The sequence below is a fragment of the Aquarana catesbeiana genome, linkage group LG12 (assembly GCF_042186555.1).
Source record: "Aquarana catesbeiana isolate 2022-GZ linkage group LG12, ASM4218655v1, whole genome shotgun sequence".
In the NCBI taxonomy this organism is placed as follows: domain Eukaryota; kingdom Metazoa; phylum Chordata; class Amphibia; order Anura; family Ranidae; genus Aquarana; species Aquarana catesbeiana.
Window position 1 is genome coordinate 46,290,669 of NC_133335.1, and position 22,618 is coordinate 46,313,286.

The 22,618-nt window shown below is 43.8% G+C and overlaps 1 protein-coding gene across 2 annotated transcripts; it reads left to right on the plus strand.

The window, feature by feature from the left end:
• Nucleotides 1–12,094: 12,094 nt before the first annotated feature.
• Nucleotides 12,095–22,280, plus strand: DCAF7 (DDB1 and CUL4 associated factor 7). 2 transcript variants are annotated; one of them, XM_073607683.1, is made up of 7 exons: nucleotides 12,095–12,373; nucleotides 14,663–14,821; nucleotides 15,235–15,346; nucleotides 16,580–16,698; nucleotides 19,168–19,377; nucleotides 19,605–19,720; nucleotides 21,363–22,280. In XM_073607683.1, exons 1-7 carry the CDS (start codon nucleotides 12,236–12,238, stop codon nucleotides 21,538–21,540), a joined length of 1,032 nt encoding a protein of 343 aa, XP_073463784.1. In that variant the 5' UTR covers nucleotides 12,095–12,235; the 3' UTR covers nucleotides 21,541–22,280. The 2 variants fall into 2 exon arrangements, with proteins under 2 accessions (XP_073463784.1, XP_073463785.1); XM_073607684.1 differs by having other exon boundaries at nucleotides 12,100–12,373; nucleotides 19,605–19,722; nucleotides 21,368–22,280.
• The last annotated feature ends 338 nt before the right edge of the window (nucleotides 22,281–22,618 follow it).

Here is a 22,618-nt window from a genome sequence, read left to right on the forward strand (position 1 = left end):
CCTAGCATGGGTTTTTGTCCGTCGGACTAGCACACAGACGAGCGGATTTCGGGGTCCGTCGTACTTACGACGTAAAGATTTGAAGCATGTTTCAAATCTAAAGTCCGTCGGATTTGAGGCTAAAAAAGTCCGTTGAAAGTCCGGAGAAGCCCACACACGATCGGATTACCAGCCAGCTTTAGTCCGTCAGCGTCCGTTGGACTTTTGTAGACGAAAAGTCCGACCGTGTGTACGCGGCATTAGAGCTGCTCTGGGAAGTTGTGGAGCTGAGCTCAACCATGGATAGCCATTATAGTGAACCTGTGCTATCCCCAGCAGCAAATACTTACCTTTCTTTCATTTTTCCACCACTCTGATGAGCTGCTAGGAGCAAGAAAAAAAAAAAGAATTATCTCCCTGTCCACGTGCAACAGTGCTGGCCCAATCTCTAAGCATATTTGTTGTCACATGAGAGAAAAGAGGGCAAATTACACGTTTCTTCACACACGGGTGTACAGGTTATATTCCCTTGCTCCCAAAGACTGAATGTACCATCTTGTACGGGGAAAGGGATATTAAGTGTATCATATTGTTTTGTCTTGCATGGGCAAAGCACAAGTTTGCTTTTAGGTCCTGAGTATACCTGGGAACCATGGATTGACCAGGCCAACACAAATTAATGTAGGGGTTATCAAATGTATGTCCCCTTTGGCAGCAATACAAGTATTGTGGTAACTCCACTTTTGTAGAGCAAATAAGAAAAAATAAATAAATTATATATATATATATATATATATATATATATATATATATGATATACACTTGCGACACAAGTCATATAGTAATTGAATGTTATTAAAAATTACCTTTCCTTTTCAATCTGCAGCTCTGTAATTTTCTGTAAAATAGAATGCAATATGGCAACCTGGAGGCGTTCTGTACACAGATGGTATACAGAACACCCCCAGATATGTCATTTCTTGCTTGTGTGATCAGCTCACTGATTTTCCCAGAAGTCTACACTAAGATACAAGTCAGATTTTGGGCGTCCTCTAAAACAAAAATGTCGTTTTTGGTGACATACTCCCAAGGAAAAAAATCACATCCAAAGGGATTCAGACAGCTATTTCTTTAGAATAACAAAAGGTAGGAATCTGCAAGAAAGTTTGTTAAAATCCTTGTAATGTACATAGATCACCCAGAGGGGGGTGGTTTTTCTCAATAAAAGTGGAGTTACTCTTCAAGCTTTCAAAAGGCCTTATCCAAGCAAAACAATTATTTAGGTATACAAGTTTTTTTTTTTTTTTTTTTTCAGGAGGGAACACTAAACATACAGAAGCTGCAAAATGACCCAGTTCGCAAGGTACACAATACTCTGCCCTGAACTTCTTTGTACCTTTGATTAAATTCAGTGAAATAAGTCCTCAACAGGAATTCCTAAAGACAATGTGATTTTTAACAGAAAGATAGAGAGAACTTCAGGAGCTGATTATTTTGTGCATTATGGAGGGGTCATGTTGGAGGGTCCAGAAAAAGGCAGCTGTGTTTTAATACCAAGAATGAATAGACATAATAGAGGCTGCCTTCAACTTATGTCTTAAAAAATGTCTAGTTCATAGACCCGTAAATGGGGAAAAGTGACCTAAAAGCAGGCTGCATTAGTCAGACTGAGCAGTTCTTTCATGACCCATCTTTTTTTTTCCCCAGTGTTTGAAAGAAGGCAATGAAATGTGAATGTGGCAGTCGTTTTTCTTTAGATCTGTATGTACTGCAACATCTTTGGGTAGACGTTGACCAGTGGAATCTTCTAAACAGCTTCTATCTCTCTGGCACACCAGTGATAAGAATTTGACATTTAAGTCCCCATTTCCATTCTACTCCAGCCACTTCAATGGGGAAAAGTTGGATATTTATTTTATTGTAGCGAGAACACACCAGGCCAAGTAAGCCTCCCCACAGCTATAACAGAAGGGGTGCAACTCCATGGAAGCATGGGTCAGAGTTGCAAAAGCAACATGGGAAAGCTAACCAATAGTATTTTCGAGAGGTACTGTATAAAAGCCAGAAAGTAATTCAGCCCATTAATGTCCACTCATAACTGAAATATCAGTTGTGGGTGAACAGACCCTGTAACAACCCCCAATTGTGTAATTGCAAACAATTTAAAGCCTGTATTAAAGATATGCTGTAAACCCACCCTGTAGAATGCATTATCCATAAATATTACGTTAAATTGGAACTGTTGCATATATTTACATTTAATGTGTTCTAAAAAGTTTCGCCTCGCCATTGCAAAAGTACAAGCCATTCTGCTATTAGGTTTGATGAAGAACCTTCTGGTGGCAGAAATACTTGTAATATTCCCGTAACTTCCTTTGTAAGGGTTTGGGGAGTTTATGAGTTAGACTGGACCGTGGCTCTCGCCATATGGGGCGTGCTGTTTTAGGTAAACTGTGGCGACAAGTCTGGGTTCTGGAACCAACAGGAATCCAGACAATAGAAAACTGTGAACATTTACATTTTTATTCTTGCATTTTAGAGATTAATATAAAACTTTAATAAATATGCATTTTTTGCCAGCTTTTGGCCCTGGAGTCTTTATTTACAACTTTTTTTAAAGAAAACATTCACAGCTTGGGTCACTTTTAAAGTCAGAAACTGTGTTTGGATCTGACTGCACACTATGCTGCCTACGGTCTGTAAAAAAAACTTAGGATACATGCACGTTTGGCCACGCTGAGAATTCCAGCGACAAGAATCTACAAAATCCTGCAGCTGAAATTGACAGCTGTGAGCAGATAATTGTGGCTGCTGAGCCTGGTAAATACAATGACAGGCTGTCAGTGGCCACAGCTATTTGTGGCTGTTCGCACAGGTAGCGATTACCTGAGGTGATTGTGGATGCACGCACCGCTGGGATTCCCAGTGTGGCTAAACACCTGTGTGAATGTATCCTTAGGGCCCATTAACACCTATGCGCACATGTGGTAATGCAGATACGTTCGTAGGTGTGTATGAGCCCATATGGTTTTTAAAAAAACACACACTAAACTTTAATGTGTAGTTGGGAACCAGTCACGTAGTAAAGAATGGGACGAGCCACATAATAAAGAATCAGACAAGCTACATAGAAAAGAATGGGACTGGCCACATAAGAAATGGGACCAGCTACATAGAAAGGAATGGGACCAGTCATGTAGGTAAGAATGGGACAAGCTACAAAGGAAAGAATGGGACCAGCCACACAGGAAAGAATGGGACCAGCCACATAGGTAAAAATGGGACCAGTTACATCAAAAATAAATGGGACCAGCCACATAAGAAAGAATGGGATTAGCTACATAGAAAAGAATGGGACTGGCCAGATAAGAAATGGGACCAGCTACATAGAAAAGAATGGGACCAGTCATGTAGGTAAGAATGGGACCAATCACACAGGAAAGAATGGGACCAGCTACATAGGAAAGAATGGGACCAGCCACATAGGAAAAAATGGGACTAGCCACATAAGAAAGAATGGGACCAGTCACGTAGGTAAGAATGGGACCAGCCACATAAGAAAGAATGGGACCAGCCACATAGGAAAGAATGGGACCAGTCACATAAGAAATAAATGGGACCAGCCACATAACAAAGAATGGGACAAGCTACATAGAAAAGAATGGGACTGGCCACATAAGAAATGGGACCAGCTACGTAGAAAAGAATGGGACCAGTCATGTAGGTAAGAATGGGACCAATGACACAGGAAAGAATGGGACCAGCTACATAGGAAAGAATGGGACCAGCCATGTAGGAAAGAATGGGACCAGCCATGTAGGAAAGAATGGGACCAGCCACATAGGAAAGAATGGGACCAGCCACATAGGAAAGAATGGGACCAGTCACATAGGTGAGAATGGGACCAGTCACATAGGAAAGAATGGGACCACATAGGAAAGAATGGGACCAGCTACACAGGAAAGAATGGGACCAGCCATGTAGGAAAGAATGGAACCAACCACATAGGAAAGAATGGGGCCAGTCACATAGGTGAGAATGGGACCAGTCACACTGGAAAGAATGGGACCAGCCACATAGGAAAGAATGGGACCAGTCACATAAGAATGGGACCAATGACACAGGAAAGAATGGGACCAGCTACATAGGAAAGAATGGGACCAGCTATGTAGGAAAGAATGGGACCAGCCACATAGGAAAGAATGGGACCAACCACATAGGAAAGAATGGGACTAGTCACATAGGTGAGAATAGGACCGGTCACACAGGAAAGAATGGAACCAGCCACATAGGAAAGAATGGGACCACATAGGAAAGAATGGGACCAGCTACATAGGAGAGAATGGGACCAGCCATGTAGGAAAGAATGGGACCAGTCACATAGGAAAGAATGGGACCAGTCACATAGGAAAGAATGGGACTAGTCACATAGGTGAGAATAGGACCGGTCACACAGGAAAGAATGGAACCAGCCACATAGGAAAGAATGGGACCACATAGGAAAGAATGGGACCAGCTACATAGGAAAGAATGGGACCAGCCATGTAGGAAAGAATGGGACCAGCCACATAGGAAAGAATGGGACCAGTCACATAGGTGAGAATGGGACCAGCCACATAGGAAAGAATGGGACCAGTCACATTAGAAATAAATGGGACCAGCCACATAACAAAGAATGGGACAAGCTACATAGAAAAGAATGGGACTGGCCACATAAGAAATGGAACCAGCTACATAGAAAAGAATGGGACCAGTCTGGGACCAGTCAACAGCTTGCCGAAAAGAGAAGAAAATTCTCCTATTCAGAAATAGGAGAATTTTCTTCTCTTTTCGGCAGCTGTTGAAGCTGACAGGCTGGAGGTTGTCCGAGCAGTGAGGAGGAGATTGATCTTGGGATACTGCAAGTGGACCTCCATCTTCATATTTAACCCTGTGGAAGGGAATGCATGAGTGACCTTGCTGTTAGCGCAGAAGGCCCACTCAATAAGGTGAGCAGCCTAGACCCCTGGTGGAGGTTCACAGTGGTGGTGATACACGAATACACATTTATCCTATCACTGCACCCTTTCTTACCAACTGAGGGATTTGCTTTCTACAAGTGGGCAGCAATTCATCTCCTCGGATTAAGATACTTTGGGATTTTGCCTCATACGTTTTATATATGTACATTTTATGTGTATATGTTTGACTTATATTGAGCGCTGTACTGCTATATTTTGTAAAGAATGGGACCACATAGGAAAGAATGGGACCACATAGGAAAGAATGGGACCAGCTACATAGGAAAGAATGGGGCCAGCCATGTAGGAAAAAATGGGACCAGCCACATAGGAAAGAATGGGACCAGTCACATAGGTGAGAATGGGACCAGTCACACTGGAAAGAATGGGACCAGCCACATAGGAAAGAATGGGACCAGTCACATAAGAAATAAATGGGACCAGCCACATAAGAATGAATGGGACAAGCTACGTAGAAAAGAATGGGACTGGCCACATAAGAAATGGGACCAGCTACATAGAAAAGAATGGGACCAGTCATGTAGGTAAGAATGGGACCAATCACACAGGAAAGAATGGGACCAGTCACGTAGGTAAGAATGGGACCAGCTACATAGGAAAGAATGGGACCAGCCATGTAGGAAAGAATGGGACCAGCACATAGGAAAGAATGGGACCAGCCACATAGGAAAGAATGGGACCAGTCACATAGGTGAGAATTGGACCAGTCCACAGGAAAGAATGGGACCAGCCACATAGGAAAGAATGGGACCACATGGGAAAGAATGGGACCAGCTACATAGGAAAGAATTGGACCAGCCATGTAGGAAAGAATGGGACCAGCCACATAGGAGAGAATGGGACCGGTCACATAGGTGAGAATGGGACCAGTCACACTGGAAAGAATGGGACCAGTCACATAGGAAAGAATGGGACAAGTCACATAAGAAATAAATGGGACCAGACACATAAGAAAGAATGGGACAAGCTACATAGAAAAGAATGGGACTGACCACATAAGAAATGGGACCAGCTGCATAGAAAAGAATGGGACCAGTCATGTAGGTAAGAATGGGACCAATCACACAGAAAAGAATGGGACCAGCTGCATAGAAAAGAATGGGACCAGTCATGTAGGTAATAATGGGACCAATCACACAGAAAAGAATGGGACCAGCAACATAGGAAAGAATGGGACCAGTCACATAGGTGAGAATGGGACCAGTCACATAGGTGAGAATGGGACCAGTCACATAGGTTTGAATGGGACCAGTCACATAGGTGAGAATGGGACCAGTCACATAGGTGAGAATGGGACCAGTCACATAGGTGAGAATACCGTTCACACAGGAAAGAATGGGACCAGCCACATAGGAAAGAATGGGACCAGTCACACAGGTAAGAATGGGACCAGTCACACTGGAAAGAATGGGACCAGTCACACTGGAAAGAATGGGACCAGTCACACTGGAAAGAATAGGACCAGTTACACAGGAAAGAATGGGACCAGTCACGTAAGAAATAAATGGGACCAGCCACATAAGAAAGAATGGGACCAGTCACACAGGAAAGAATGGGACCTGCTACATAGGAAAGAATGTAACCAGCTACATAGGAAAGAATGGGACCAACTACATAGGAAAGAATGGAACCAGCTACGTAGGAAAGAATGGGACCAGCCACGTAGGAAAGAATGGGACCAGCCACGTAGGAAAGAATGGGACCAGCCACATAGGAAAGAATGGGACCAGTCACATAGGTGAGAATTCGACCAGTCACACTGAAAAGAATGGGACCAGTTACACAGGAAAGAATGGGACAAGCTACATAGGAAAGAATGGAACCAGCTACGTAGGAAAGAATGGGACCAGCCACATAGGAAAGAATGGGACCAGCCACGTAGTTAAGAATGGGACCAGCCACATAGGAAAGAATGGGACCAGCCACATAGGTGAGAATGGGACCAGTCACACAAGAAAAAATGGTACGAGCTACATAAAAAAAGAACGTGACCAGCTACCGGTAAATAGAAAAGATAGGATCAGCCACATAGTAAAGAATGAGACCAGTCACATAGGAAAGAATGGGACAAACCACACAGTGAAAAATTGGACCAGCCACATGGGAACGAATGGGTCCAGCTACATAGGAAAAAATGGGACCAGCCAAGTAGGAAAGAATGGGACCAGTCACACAGGAAAGAATGGGACCAGTCACATAAGAAATAAATGGGACCAGCTACATAAGAAAGAATGGGACCAGTCACACAGTTAAGAATGGGACCTGCTACATAAAATAGAATGTGACCAGCTAAATAGAAAAGATAGGATCAGCCACATAAGAAAAAAATTAAACCAGTCACATAGGAAAGAATGGGACAAACCACACAGTGAAGAATTGGACCAGTTACATGGGAACAAATGGGTTCAACCACATAAGAAAGAATGGTAAATTGATTTTCATATCATGCAGTAAACTTCATAGGCAAAGTGCAGGTTCTCAGTAATCCTAAGAAAGTTGTACACAATCTCTGTACTGGAAGTAGCAAATCCGCATACAAATGTCATGACCTAGTCTTTACTACTTCTTTAAGGGCCTTCTTCAGCTGGCCTGACTGTTACATAGGTTTGACCTTTGGTTTATTTGTGTAGGGCTCCTTTATGGCAAATATACAAGCTTATCACACACTGTCCTTTGCCAAGATGCTCTCAGATCACACACCTGTAGCTGTCATCAACATCCCCACCTATCACCTCTCTTCAAATTGCTCATTAAGCCATAGCTTTATCCTCACCTCTACTCTACACCTCTACATTATCCTGGTGGTAGATCCCTAGAGCTCTTGGGTCACCACCTTCCCTCCCCTCTGAGGCATCATGGCCCTTCCCCTCACCTGTACTCCTATTTTTGCCAAGTGCTCTTCCTTCACAAACTTGCCCTCCCCTTGTCAGCTCATCTGTATGCTCTGGCCCTTCCCATCTGTTCTGCCAGCTCCTTTGTGCCCTGTCAAGTCCGTATGGCATTAACAGCATCACTCAAAACTCTTCTCATCCCATCAGCTCTACTCCCATGACTCTTTGCCATCTGTCATGCTGGCAGAGCACAACCTGTTGTCCGCCCAACTTACACTTTCTGCCTCCCTCTCTCCTTCTCGTCCACCAATGCCCTAATAACTTGTACTGTACTAATGGCAGAAATTCTATACAAGGAAATATACATGAAAACATAAAGTGCCTTATGTTAAAATAAAATCCACAAATAGGCCTGTCTGGCATATATAACCAAAGCCTTGAAGGACAGGCAGCTGTGAAATGATGTTCCCAAAAGAAAAAAATATTTTTAAATTGCGCCTCGGCCCAGACTATTGACATTAAAGGGTTAATTTGCCTTTACCAGAAAACTGCCTATGTAGGTAGACTGTAGATAACTACAAACTGTGCAGCTTTGATCAAAGTTTAATAACGGCCTTGCTATAGATACAAGCCATTTACAGACCTCCCGAAGCCTGACCGAAAAAAACTCCCAGAGATTGCATCATCCTGTCCCACCTTGCTGCTAAAATACTCACAGCCAATGTAACCCCCCTCGTATGTGCTCTGTCTCTCCTTTGTCACAGAGGCACTGAACTGCGACAGAGGAGATAGTGAACCACACAGGTGCGGGGGTTTGAGAGCTCGCTCCTGTAATGGTTGGGGGGTGAGCAGTACTGTCTGGGAGGGTCTTAGCAAAGTCCTACAAGGGAGGACAGGATGATATCATCTCTGGGAGTTTTTCAGTCAGGCTTTGGGAGCTACTGTACGTAAATGACCTACACCCATAGTAAGGGTACTATCCAACTTTGCTTAAAGCTGCACAGTTTGTTTTTACCTACAAGCACCCCTTACCCACATAGACGATTTTTGGTAAAGACGAACAAACCCTTTAATGCTTTTACCTATTCTTAACAAGCAGAAAAAAGAGCTTTAAATTTCCCATCACTGACCTCTCTAGCTGCATTTGCTATAAAGTAATTTACCTTTAACCACCTCAATACCGGGCACATATACCCCATTCCTGCCCAGGCCATTTTTCAGCTTTCAGCGCTGTCACACTTTGAATGGCAATTGCGCGGTCATGCTACACTGTAACCATGTGACATATTTATCATTTTCTTCACACAAATAGAGCTTTCTTTTGGTGGTATTTAATCACTACTGGGTTTTTTATTTTTTCCTAAAAAAAAAAGACCGAAAATTTTGAAAAAAAAAAGTTTTTCTTAGTTTCTGTCAGTAAATTTTGTAAATAAGTAATTTTTCTCCTTCACTGATGGGCACTGATAGGCTGCACTGATGAGGCGGCACTTATGGGCACTGATGAGGAGGCACAAATATGCCGCACATATGGGCACTGATAGGCGGCACTGATGGGCAGCAGTGATGGGCAGCACTGATAGCCAGCACTGACTGGCATCACTAATGGGCACTGATTGCTGGCACTTGTGGGCACAGATTGGTGGCAATTGTGGGCACTTAATTGTAATCAGGGCACTGATGATCAGTGCCCTGATTACATACCTAGTTGTCTCCTGTGAGATGTCGCTGATCAGCTCTCCTCTCCTCACACTCTGTCAGTGTGAGGCGAGGTGCGCTGATTACCGGCATCTCTGTGTTTACATGTGACTGGCTGTGATTGGACACAGCTGATCATATGGTCAGAGAGCCGCGGCCGCGGCTCTTTACACAGATCGGGGTTGCGCCGTGTCCTAGCATCGCGGGGGCGCACGAGAGCCGTCATTGTGGAGGCCGTCATATGACATCCACCCAGAACAAGAGCCGCACCGCCCAGCCGTCATTTGGCGGCAAGTGGTTAAAATAGTATTCCAAGATATATCTAACTAATCTTAAAACTGCTTCCTCCCCCTTCCTAACACCTATACTAACTAGCCTGTGGAAGAAAAATCTTTATACTTACCTATTTTACGGCCGCTTTAGGGAAGAGGAGGGAGCCCACAAGAGATGGGCCATAGTAAGATTATGGGTGACATTACTGTTCAGGCATTCCAGCCATTGACAATCGCTCTCTCCTCTTCCCTGCAGCTGCTGCTGGCTGACACAGGGGAGATCAAGTGACTGAACTGGAGTGGCCTGAAAATAGGTAAGTATACAGATCTTTCTTCCACAGGTTAGTTAGTATAGGTGTTAGGAAGGGGGAGGAAGCAGTTTTAAGATTAGTTAGATATATCTTGGAATACTATTTTAACCACTTGCCGCCTGCCCACCGTCAAATGACGGCTGGGCGGGCGGCAAAAAATAAAAACCACAGAGGTGATCAAATACCACCAAAAGAAAGCTCTATTTGTGGGAAAAAAATGATAAAAATTCACTTTGGGTACAGTGTAGCATGACCGCGCAATTGTCATTTAACCACTTCCCGCCCAGCTCATAGCAGGTTGACGGCCAGGCGGTGGTTCCGTTATCCTGACTGGGTGTCATATGACATCCAGCAGGATAACATGCCGCCGTGCGCCCATCACGGCGATCGGTAGAGCGGTGTGTCAGACTGACACACCGCTCATGGTAAAGAGCCTCCGGCGGAGGCTCTTTACCACGTGATCAGCCGTGTCCAATCACGGCTGATCACGATGTCAATAGGAAGAGCCGTTGATCGGCTTTTCCTCACTCGCGTCTGACAGATGCGAGCAGAGGAGAGCCGATCGGCGGCTCTCCTGAACTGGGGGGGTCTGCGCTGATTGTTTATTAGCGCAGCCCTCCCTCGGATGCCCACACTGGACCACCAGGGATCGCCACTAGGACCACCAGGGAAGGGGGCAACATGTGGATGGCCAGGTATGTACCCCATGGCCACCCACATGTGCCCACAAATGGGCACTGATTGGCACCATTATATTGCAGTGATGCCTAGCAATGCCACCCTTAGGGGCATCAGTGTGCATCGGTGCCACCTGTCAGTGCCCATATGTGCCCACCTATCAGTGCCCATCTGTGCCACCCATAAGTACCCATCAGTGCCACCCATAAGTACCCATCAATGCCACCTACAAGTGCCCATCAGTGCCGCCTATGAGTGCCCATCGGTGCCACCTATCAGTGCCCATCAGTGCCGCATACCAGTGCCACCTATCAGTGCCCATCATCAGTGCCCGCCAGTGTCACCTCATCGGTGCCGCCGTATCAGTGCCCATCATTGAAAAAGAAAACGTACTTATTTACAAAAATTTTTAACAGAAACAAAGAAAAACTTGTTTTTTTTTCAAAATTTTCGGTCTTTTTTTATTTGTTGCGCAAAAAATAAAAACCGCAGAGGTGACCAAATACCACCAAAAGAAAGCTCTATTTGTGGGAACAAAATGATAAAAAAATTGTTTGGGTACAGTGTTGTATGACCGCGCAATCGTCATTCAAATTGCAACAGCGCTGAAAGCTGAAAATTGGCTGGGGCGGGAAGGTGTCTAAGTGCCTGGTATTGAAGTGGTTAAACAGCGACAGCGCGGAAAATTGGCCTGGGCAAGAAGGGGGTGTCGGTGCCCGGTATTGAAGTGGTTTTTAATGTGACCTATAAACTCTACAACTCAATTAAAATACAAACTGAAATATTTTAAGTGGAGGGAAGCAAAAATAAAATAATATGGTTGCATAAGTGTGCACACCCTTACACTAATACTTTGTTGAAGCACCTTTTGGTTTTTATTTCAGCACTCAGTGCTGTTACCTCACATTACTATTATTACCTCACATTACTATTATTACCTCACATTACTATTATTACCTCACATTAATATCACATTGGGGCTCCATTCTCACCATTGGAGCCTCATTCATTTCAGTTTGCTGCTCTACTGACAAGAAACACACAAAAGAAGTCCCTGGCCCTTTTATGAAATAGCACCACGCCACCTTTAATAATAATAATGCCTTAGTAGACCCCACTGTGGGGACAACTAATAAACCCCTAGCTGTGGTCACTGTCTCCGCCCAGACGACGTTGAGGCACCGTCCCCGCCTCTTTTTCTCGCGACGCCAAAACGAGGCTTGGAACGCACTTCATCTGCGCACAAGACGGCACGTTGCCTGAGAGCGCGGCGACGTGCCCGTGTAGCCAATCCGCGTTGTATCCATGTTTGTGATGGTGGACAGCCCCCTCGCTGGTGATTGGCCCGAGCTCTAAAGCTGTGCAGCTGTGGCCGTCGGCGTGTTTGCGCATGCGCGGTGGTATCCCCAGGACGGCTCGGTGTTTGTGTTACGGTATCGGTGTCGGCCATGTCCCTGCACGGAAAACGGAAGGAGATCTACAAGTACGAGGCGCCATGGACCGTGTACGCCATGAATTGGAGTGTGAGGCCGGACAAAAGGTTCCGGTTGGCTCTGGGCAGTTTTGTGGAGGAATACAATAATAAGGTAACCATGGTGATGGGGGGCTGTGTATTGATCTGTGTATGGGACCCCCGAAGATTGTGGAGAGGATTCCATGGAGGGGTCCTGATAGCCCCATACAGGGAAGGCCCAGACCACACAATGATATAAATGGCCACTTACTGTACACTAGGTACTTATCTCTCCAGGTATGTCTGCCTGTTATTGCATTCCAGGGGACCCACCCCGCACCGCCATCTTTAGTAAGGGCATCAACTGAGCCCATCCCACGTATATCTACACCCAGCACATCGCAAGAACGCCACACCATCGTTTTCATTACTGCCAACAGCCAGAAAATGATTCCCTGCTGGAGTTCTGGGTGTGCCGCCATGGCAGAGAAGATTGTTTGCCATAGCAATGTCTACCCAATCTAAGCCAGCCGTCCTCACCCAGGGAGGGTCCCTCCAGTGGTTGCTAAGGGTTCCTTAAAGTGGCGTTTCACCCAAAAATGGAACTTCCACTCATTTGTCTCCTCTCCCTCTCCGGTGCCACAATTGGCACCTTTCGGGGGGAAGGGGGGGCGGACAGGATACCTGGCTTTGCCAGGTATCCTGCTCCCACTTCTGGGAATGCGGGCCACGGCCCATGACATCACCGCGGGGCTCCCTCCTCCTCTCCCTGTCGCCGGGCCAGTAGGAGAGAGGAGCGGGGCATCGCACATGTGCAGTAGGGCTCCCGGCATGAAGCCGCAAGGCTACACTGCCGGGCACCCTTACCCGCAATGAAAAAATCAGCTGCATGCCAACATCGCTAGACTCCAGGACAGGTAAGTGTCCTATTGTTAAAAGCCAGCAACTGCTGGCTTTTGCTTTTATTTTTTTTTTTTTTTAGCGGAATACCGCTTTAAGCTGTGATTGAACGACCTCCTATCTAATGGTGTCTACGTATTTTCAAGTCCTACGACACTTGGCAAACTTATTTATCTGCCTGTAAAGGTGACACTCTGACCACCAATGTAAGGGGCATTCTTCCCACTGACCACCAATGTAAGGGGCATTCTTCCCACTGACCACCAATGTAAGGGACATTCTTCCCACTGACCACCAATGTAAGGGACATTCTTCCCACTGACCACCAATGTAAGGGACATTCTTCCCACTGACCACCAATGTAAGGGGCATTCTTCCCACTGACCACCAATGTAAGGGGCATTCTTCCCACTGACCACCAATGTAAGGGGCATTCTTCCCACTGACCACCAATGTAAGGGGCATTCTTCCCACTGACCACCAATGTAAGGGGCATTCTTCCCACTGACCACCAATGTAAGGGGCATTCTTCCCACTGACCACCAATGTAAGGGGCATTCTTCCCACTGACCACCAATGTAAGGGGCATTCTTACCACCAATGTAAGGGGAATTCTTTCCACTGACCACCAATGTAAGGGGCATTCTTACCACCAATGTAAGGGGAATCCTTTTCCCTGACAAATTAATTTTATCAGGGGTTTCTTGGGACCTGAAAATTACGACAAGGGTTCCTCTGGGGTGAAAATGTTGGAAATGGACTGTTCTAAGCAAGTCACTTGAATGAAGTTCAAGGACTGATTTTAATGAAAGGTGCAGCCTTATTGGAAATTGCTGTTCCTGTATATTGTGTCAGGGATTTATGTAGACTTGTAAAGTTACTGAAGGTCTACTTTAACCATTTGAAAACCAGGCATTTTCAGTCACTTTTTGTTTACAAATGAAAATCTTTTTTTGTTTTGTTTTTCTTTGTTAGAAAATCCCCTAAACATTATTTTTTTTATTTTTTCAAGCAGAGACCCTAGAGAATAAATTGGTGGGTTTTCCTTTTTTTTTTTTTTCCATGTCACGCAGTGTTTACGCAGTGGCTTTTCAAATGCAATTTTTGGGAAAAAATACACTTCTTAAAAAAAAAAAAAAAAAAAAAAAAAAGATGCAAAAAAAACATACATAACCTGATTAATGAATTAAAATTTTAATGAATTAAAAAAAAAAACGAACCAGTAAAGTTAGCCCCATTTTTTTTGTATAATGTGAAAGATTTTACGCCGTGAGAATCGTGATCTTTTTATTCTAAGTAAAAAAATAGCGATTCTCATTTTGGCCAGAATTGTGCAGCTCTAGTACCCTGGCACTAAGAGAGGGCCCAGATGGTTTTATGTGGTCTTCTTGTTATGGTGTCCATAATACTTACCGAATTGATATACTATTTGCATAACCTACTAACCGATTATCTTCATTGTGTTTGGTTGATTCTTGAGGAAATAGTTGAACATAATCTAACAGCAGTGGTCTTTGTTTAGGTTCAGCTGGTTGGTCTGGATGAGGAAAGCTCCGAGTTTATCTGCAGGAACACTTTTGATCACCCATATCCCACAACAAAGCTGATGTGGATTCCTGACACCAAAGGGGTGTACCCAGACTTACTAGCAACAAGCGGGGACTATCTTCGTGTCTGGAGGGTGAGTACATTTCCTCAAATCGAACATCACAGACACTTTTGCCAGGCTCACACTACTGAGGAGCTCGCAAGGAGGTCTCTATATTATGCAATGTTAGTACAGCGATCTCCCCTCTGAGCTATTGTGTTCTGACAAGGGGACCTCCCCCTCCCGACAGTACGCTTACATCAGCGCTCGCAGCCATTGGCTGCAAACGCTGATCAGATGTTGATTGGCAGATGTTTTTCTGCATGCCCATTCTACAAAAGCTGGAAGTTTAACTGACTTCTGTCGGACAGGCTGCCGTACACACGGGTCGAAATGCTGTCCGGTTTCTTTTGAATCGGATGATATTCGGCCCGTTTGTACTAGGTTTTACTTGTTTATCAACTAATATTGTATGCTTTTGACCTTTTTTCTTTCTTTCTGTACAGGTTGGTGAGACAGAGACCCGTCTAGAGTGTCTTCTGAATAATAACAAAAACTCTGACTTCTGTGCTCCCCTCACCTCCTTTGATTGGAATGAAGTAGATCCTAACTTACTGGGTACGTGTTGTAGAATTGTGACCAACATTCAAACTGAAGGATTTATCGTGTAGTAGAGCAATGAAATGATCCTAACCTCTAGTGATACTGAAGCTATATCTAAAGTTTCCTGGGATTTTGAGAGACCATTGGGGATGCACCCCAATGAAGTTTACACTCTCGTCCCTTTTTGTTTTTTTACATAGTTACATAGTAGGTGAGGTTGAAAAAAGACACAAGTCCATCCTATGTAACTTTCTTTAACTTGTTTTTTTGTAAAGCTTTTCATCATCACTCCTGGTAGGTCTTCAAGTGATATTTAAAGGCTTGTTGTTTTTCTTTAAAAAAAAAAAAATGTTATACTTGCCTGCTCTGTGTAGTGGTTTTGCACAGAGCAGCCCCGATCCTCCTCTTCTCGGGTCCCCCGCTGGCGCTTCTGGCCCCTCCCAACATGTGCCCCCACAGCAAGCAAGCTTGCTGTGGCGGCACCCAAGCCAGCTCATTCCCAAGCTGCTGCTTTGTGTGTCCATTCACACGCAGAGGCTTTCTCTCCTCATTTGTTCATTGGCTGTGAATGACAGTACCGGCGAGCCAGTGGCTCCCGCTGTTGCCTCAGCCAATGAGGAGTTAGAGTCCCCAGAGAGCCAAGGCTCTTGTACACATCCCTGGATTGAGAGGGAGCTCAGGTAAGGGTTAGGGGGGCTGGTGGGGCCGCTGCACACATAGAATGCATGAAAGTAAAAAACCTTAAGCCTTTAGAACCACTTTAAGTTTTGAAGCAACATGCATTATTTTTTATAATGTACATGTTTAAGTTCTGGGTCTTATTTGTCTCTGTTTATTCATACAATATTCCCCAAGTTTCTATTTATTCGTATAATCCTGAAATGTAAATTTTACTGGTAGCTTCACAGAACAGAGGGGGGCATACAGTCATGGGAATTTTCCTAGTAGGCGTAAAGAAAACCAGGAAAAAAAATTTTGGGCTAAATACCTCTCTGATGCAGAATCTGCTCCACAACCTAGGGCACCAGGACAAGAAAACACTGAGAAAGTGGTAATACGGGGACCTTTTAAAACTCTAGTTTCTTTTTCAGTAGGTTGGTAAATAAACTCTGTACTGAGAAGGCCTGGAAACCCAATGGTTTATTTATTTTTTTTTCCCAACTGCCGTCACATGCAGTTTTGCTTTTAACTTATTATGTTGGAGGGTGAATTTCTTGGGAGTAATTCTTCCCCTTTTGCTTTTATCAGGAACTTCCAGCATTGACACAACTTGCACCATCTGGGGTCTGGAGACAGGTCAGGTACTGGGAAGGGTCAACTTGGTGTCTGGTCACGTGAAAACGCAATTAATTGCTCATGACAAAGAGGTGAGTCATGCTCACTCTACACCCTGTGCGATGGTATGTACGAGTGGTCTCATCTGTTGGGGTTGTTTATAAAGTATTTTATGTATATCATTTTTCTTTGACTTAATGAAATAACTGTTTTGTTCTGGTTTGTCCATTCAGTTCTTCAATTTGTGGTTTCCTATTAATTCTGAGCATTGGTTGTACAAAAATTAAAGTGATTTCACAAGTATTGGTAAGTGAAAGTGAGTTTGTGGGGACAGAAGTATTAGAGCAGCGAGAGTTATGGTTTTAAAAGGTGTATTCTCGGGAGTGTCTATCCTGCTTTGGCTTGGCTACCTAAAGAGCTGGTGACCTGGAAAAGCTTGCAGCAATTGAGGTTTGCATAGCTTTTATGCATGCTTGGTCCAGATTGGTGACTTAATAGGCTAGATACATGACCCTGGATTAGCAGCTCCCATATTTTTTTTTTTTTGCGTCAGGTTCACTAGGACTGCTGGAGGCTTAGGCTGGCCATACATGGTGCGAATTCCTTCCCGGTTGCAGGAAAAAAATTTGCACAATTCACAGACAAGTGTTGACAGGGAAATGCCTCCTGCCAAGCCATTGTCTTCTCCTGGGGGTGAGTGGGAGAAGCCGTCCCCGCCGGGAGAAGACTGTGATTATTGCTAGCGGCCTATAGCAGCCACTAGCGATAATCGTAAGAGAATCCAGCAGGCTGGTTTTACCCAAGTTGATTGATCGATAAACTTGGTACATTCAGCCTGCCCATTAACTGTTCAAATCTTGGCCTGTTCCTGCTGAACTGGCCAAGATTCGAACCATGTATGGCCGGCCTTAGTGTGTGAATGTGTGTTACCACCTTTGGCTATACAAGAGGGCAGTTGCTGATGTGGAGCACACACCTTGCAGGTCATTTATTCGTAAGTATATCACAGACTTAATTGTGTTTTGTTGAAAGCTACGAGTTTAGATTTGTGACAGTGAATGAAAGCTGATTCAGGTTAGCTTTGCCATATATGACTTAAAAAAGGAAGAAAAGTTATGAGCATCACTGGTGATAAAGGGGTCGTTTCTGACACCTCCTATGGGCAATATTGGTCGTCTCCAGTGGTATTAAGCACTAGTTACTGATTTTGGTCCTGCAAGCAGCACTCTACGTAGAGCCTTACATAGTCCAACAATAGGCATGGCGGATAATGCTCATTCCCACTTTACAAGTTATGTAAAGATATGGCCATCATAGTCCACAGCCAGTATGTGTGACTTTGCAGAGAATGCCAGAACTTCACAGACAGACTACAACACAACCACTGGCCAGGTCAGGGCAGTTTAAAGCACCACTGGAATGCATCTGAGGTGCCTGATTAACTGCAAAGATGTGATGGACAGGGGACTTATAGCAAATTTGTCCAGAGTTACACTTCAAAGTCCAGTTGAAGTTGCAGAGATGGATTTACCATCAGTTATGCCGCGTACACACGGTCGGACTTTTCGTCTACAAAAGTCCAACGGACGCTGACGGACTAAAGCTGGCTGGTAATCCGATCGTGTGTGGGCTTCTCCGGACTTTCAACGGACTTTTTTAGCCTCAAATCCGACGGACTTTAGATTTGAAACATGCTTCAAATCTTTACGTCGTAAGTACGACGGACCCCGAAATCCGCTCGTCTGTGTGCTAGTCCGACGGACAAAAACCCATGCTAGGGCAGCTATTGGCTACTGGCTATGAACTTCCTTATTTTAGTCCGGTGTACGTCATCACGTACGAATCCGTCGGACTTTTGTGTGGTCGTGTGTAGGCAAGTCCGTTCGTAAGAAAGTCTGCCGCAAGTCCGCCGAAGGTACGTCGGAAGTATGTCGGACAGGCTGTCGGACTTTTGTAGACGAAAAGTCCGACCGTGTGTACGCGGCATTAGACATTTTCATAGTCCTGTCTCCACTTTACTGTTGCAGCAGCAATGCAGGTTGTCTAAAAACGACTATACCGTTCAATAGGTATAAGAGTTAAACCCAGTGCACTCTGTAATCGGTAGTCAGTAACAAAACTAGTCTGATGCTCCCCGTTGCTTTTTCTGCAAAACGCATATGTGACAGCACACTTGTGCCTGTTACTCAGCTATGCTAGCACAGAGCACCAGACAACATCTTTTTCATGAAAAAAAAAAATAAGGTTAAATTTGCTTTATTAGGTGAAAAAAACATTTTTGCTTATTCACTGGAGATCGGCATATTGTTTTATAGCTTCAAGAAGATGAATTGCTACCCAAAAGAATGTTTTTCCTTGTAGGCATCCAGGCCATTTAAACACTTCCTCTGAATCAGTCATTGCTCACTCTGATAACCTAGATTTAACAGCCCAATAAAAAAACACCTGTGATTTACTGAAATGCCAATACTTAGGAAGAGTTGTGCTTTTCACTGCCTTGTACAAGCTTGCCTTTGTGCCCAGTTATGTAAATAAAGACCACTTTGTCTCCTACATTCCAGGTGTACGACATTGCATTTAGCCGAGCTGGAGGGGGCCGAGATATGTTTGCTTCTGTAGGAGCCGATGGTTCTGTAAGAATGTTTGATTTGCGTCACCTGGAGCACAGCACCATTATTTATGAAGACCCTCAACACCACCCTCTGCTCAGACTGTGCTGGAACAAGCAAGACCCCAACTACCTTGCAACCATGGCTATGGATGGGATGGAGGTAAAAGGATCCTTGTTACGTAAAGTCTCCTGATCTATAAATAGAGGGAGGTTTTGCTTATAATATGGAAAAGAAACATGGGCGCACATATGTTATGGTATAGATGGGATTATTATAAAAATTATATGGCCTGCTAGCTATATATTTAGTTGCCTCAATATAGCTAAATGTAAGCCTATGTCGGCACCGCTTTTTTGAAAGGATTCTCTGACTTATTCTGTCTACAGGTAGTGATTCTGGATGTACGAGTGCCCTGTACACCTGTGGCCAGGCTGAATAACCATCGCGCTTGTGTGAACGGCATTGCCTGGGCCCCACACTCCTCCTGTCACATCTGTACAGCTGGTAAATTTATAAACTGACATTTTTTTTTGTTTTTATTTTGATTCTTTCTTTGATTTCTATTTTGAGAGCATAATAGAATTTGTTCTCACCAGTCACTGAAAGAGAAGTTTGCATTATCTTAAAATGTAACCAGTTCCAGGGACAAGTCTCACATTCGTGTCCTATGTTAAGTACAAGTAAAAGATGGGAATCATTGGGAGATACCACTCCCTACCCAAGAACAGATAGGACTTGTGCTCATCTCAGTGACAATCAACACATTTTATGTTTTTAAAAGTTGTTTTATTGTACAAAGCATAAAAATGTATATCATACAAACATATAGATGTGCATATATCACATGGCTAACATAAGCCAATACTATTTGTTTGCAGCAAAAGCATAGATAAGTTCATGTTCATAGAGTAGTCCAATGCGTTTCACAGAGCTGTAACTCCGCTTTTTCAGGGAAACTCAATATGCATCTATAGTATCATTAAATTTGTAAGGAACATCATTATAATCACATCACAATATGAGTCAGTTCATCATTTAACAATCGCAGAAAAACAAAATTACAATAGAGAAAGTGTGCTCACCCAATTCATCATAATTTAGCTATGTAAAATTTACGGTGTGAAAGGAGATTCAGCTGACATACGACCATATAGTTCATAGTTCTGGATCATTAAAATACTAAAACAGCGCTGTAATTAAACATGATAAAATTAACACAACATGTGGTCATCACCACATTAGAAAGTCTCTGTGCAGTAGATGGTAGCAAGGGCAGTTCAAAGCGTTTTAGGTGTTGGATCACAGTGGTCCTAGTGTGCACCTTTCACCAGAGACAGTAAAAGTATTCCATCTCGTGCAGCATAATCCCCCAGGGGGGTCAAACTCACCAAAGACCTCTTAAGGAGACAGCCTTAAGGTTAGGTGTTCAACAGCTACTCAAATGCTAACTCCTCATCACCAAAAAGAGCCACTGGTATATGGGCTCCAAATATGTCATAAAACACAAGAATAACAGTACATAGCGTAATCCTGTTTATTTCTAGACAATACTCCCATACAACCGAGGACCCCTTAATATTAACTGCGTACATGAAGATAAAAACAACAAGCATATAGAGTATGTGACCCAGAGGGCGCTATCGCCATATTCAGCCATCCAGGATGGAGCGAGCGTCTCCTTGCAGATATCGCAATCGCTTCCGAGTAGACGGTGATGGGTGGTGGAGCGCAAACGTCACTTCCGGGATGTCGCGTTGGTCACACTGTGATTTCAAACTGCAGCAAGAAGAATAATGGCACCCCATTTTGTCATGATGTTTGCTGCGTGTTTAAAAATTATGCAAAGCCTGTCATCCAAAAAAGGAGTAAGAGCTTATTTTTTAGTGCGACAAACAAGCATAGGGCAGCCCATTGAATTTAATGGGCTTCCCTACATGTGACACGTGGAAATGTGTGTAAATCGCGCTTTAAAAAACGTGAGCAGGAATGCTAGTTCCTGTTAATGTGAGATCTGAATGGGACCTTGGGGCTTTGTTTATGAATGCTGTATTTTGTGCTGAACTGTACTGGTTGAATACATGCATTCAAACACAATTCTTCCGTTTTATGAATATGTATTCACATACTTGTATTATTTTACCTGTTGTAGCGGACGATCACCAGGCTCTGATCTGGGACATCCAGCAAATGCCAAGGGCTATTGAAGATCCTATCCTAGCCTACACTGCAGAGGGGGAAATCAACAACGTCCAGTGGGCAAGCACCCAGCCTGATTGGATCGCCATCTGTTACAACAACTGCTTAGAAATCCTCAGAGTCTGACTTTTTTTATTTATTCCACCCTAATACACCCCCACTCCCCATCGATTCCATCCCAGAATCCAGGATTTTTATACATCATTAATGTGCCCTTTGTCCCCTTTTAAAGAAAGAAAACGTATCCGAGTGTTGACTTTGGGACTTTGTTAAGTAAGCTATGCTAACGTGCCAGTGTGAGAGGTCACCTAGCTACATTCTATATCTACTGACACCATCTGACTTGTCCTAAATACTCTATTAGTAAGCAGGAGATGGATATTAATACAATATTCCTGTCGAGTCTGTATTTTACTTTACTCGTGTAGATGATACATTAGACATACTGTATTTTGCGTGTTTTAATGGTAACATTTCAATGAAGGACATTTTTGCAACTTTTTTTTTTGCCTGCAATGATGCCTATGTATGCATTTAATATCCCTGTGTTTGTATACCAATAATGTCTGTGGTCCCTTCTTTCTGTATCCAGAGCGGTGCACAGTCACTTTCTGTGCCTCAGCTAAAGATATTTTGCTTTCTTTGATGACAAAAAAAAAAATAATAATTCATGAGTCCATGCAAAAATAAGTACAAAAGCCACTAAATATGGAAGCTAGTCTATGACTGCAAGATCGATGGCTGTTGCTTACAATAACCAAATGAGTTGCCTGTTTTATTTCTGAAATGGAAGAAAACACCTGTGGCCACCACTGACACTTATTTGTTTTGAAGTTTTTCTAATAAATAAGACCTGATCTTTACAATCCAAGTTCTTTATCTGAGCTGGTCTGGGGCAGACATGGAATTGAAATTCTGCATTACCTGGAGGAGCGCCTAATAATGCACAATATAAAGCTGATCGTCTTGCACAACAACAAGATCGTAATGCAGGGCACCGGAAAAACCTTACTTGTTTGCACAGGTTACTTCCTTGCTACCTGGCTGGCTGAATTAGATCTTGCTCTCTTACTGGCAAATTACATTCTGCTGTGAGGGAGCAATGCAGTGACCTGTGAGAAAAGGTAGGTTTTTTTTTTTAAACAGTACTTTTTAGTAAGCCTGTCACCAGTGACAGTATCCCATTGGCGCAAATGTAAGGTGA